At 64.1% G+C, this 248-nt stretch overlaps 1 protein-coding gene across 1 annotated transcript in view; it reads right to left on the reverse strand.

Annotated features, from left to right (window-relative positions):
* Positions 1-248, reverse strand: part of SEMA4G (sema domain, immunoglobulin domain (Ig), transmembrane domain (TM) and short cytoplasmic domain, (semaphorin) 4G) — a gene marked incomplete at its 3' end in the record, with an annotated part of 6,160 nt that overhangs the window by 3,954 nt on the left and 1,958 nt on the right. Inside the window, exon 3 of the mRNA XM_010016501.1 lies at positions 62-160. Coding sequence (XP_010014803.1) covers positions 62-160 — 99 coding nt within the window. The remainder of the gene's footprint in view (positions 1-61; positions 161-248) is intronic.

Here is a 248-nt window from a genome sequence, read left to right on the forward strand (position 1 = left end):
GCTGCACCGTGCTGGGGTGACATGGTGGCAGAGGGCAGCCATGGGGCTAAGTGGTACTCACGATGGCAGCGCAGAGCGGGTGGAAGGCATAGGTCCCGCAGGCATAGAGGTGGGTGCTGTTCAGCCTCTGCAGAAACCGCACGTGGTTGAAGCACTCGGTCTGCAGAGGGGGAGGGCAGGCGTTACAGGCTGGGGGAGGCAGCAGCAGCCCCCCCAGCACCCACCCACCGGCTCTACCTTGTTGTTTT

Source organism: Nestor notabilis, unplaced genomic scaffold (genome assembly GCF_000696875.1).
Source record: "Nestor notabilis isolate BGI_N333 unplaced genomic scaffold, ASM69687v1 scaffold20320, whole genome shotgun sequence".
Taxonomy (NCBI): Eukaryota; Metazoa; Chordata; class Aves; order Psittaciformes; family Psittacidae; genus Nestor; species Nestor notabilis.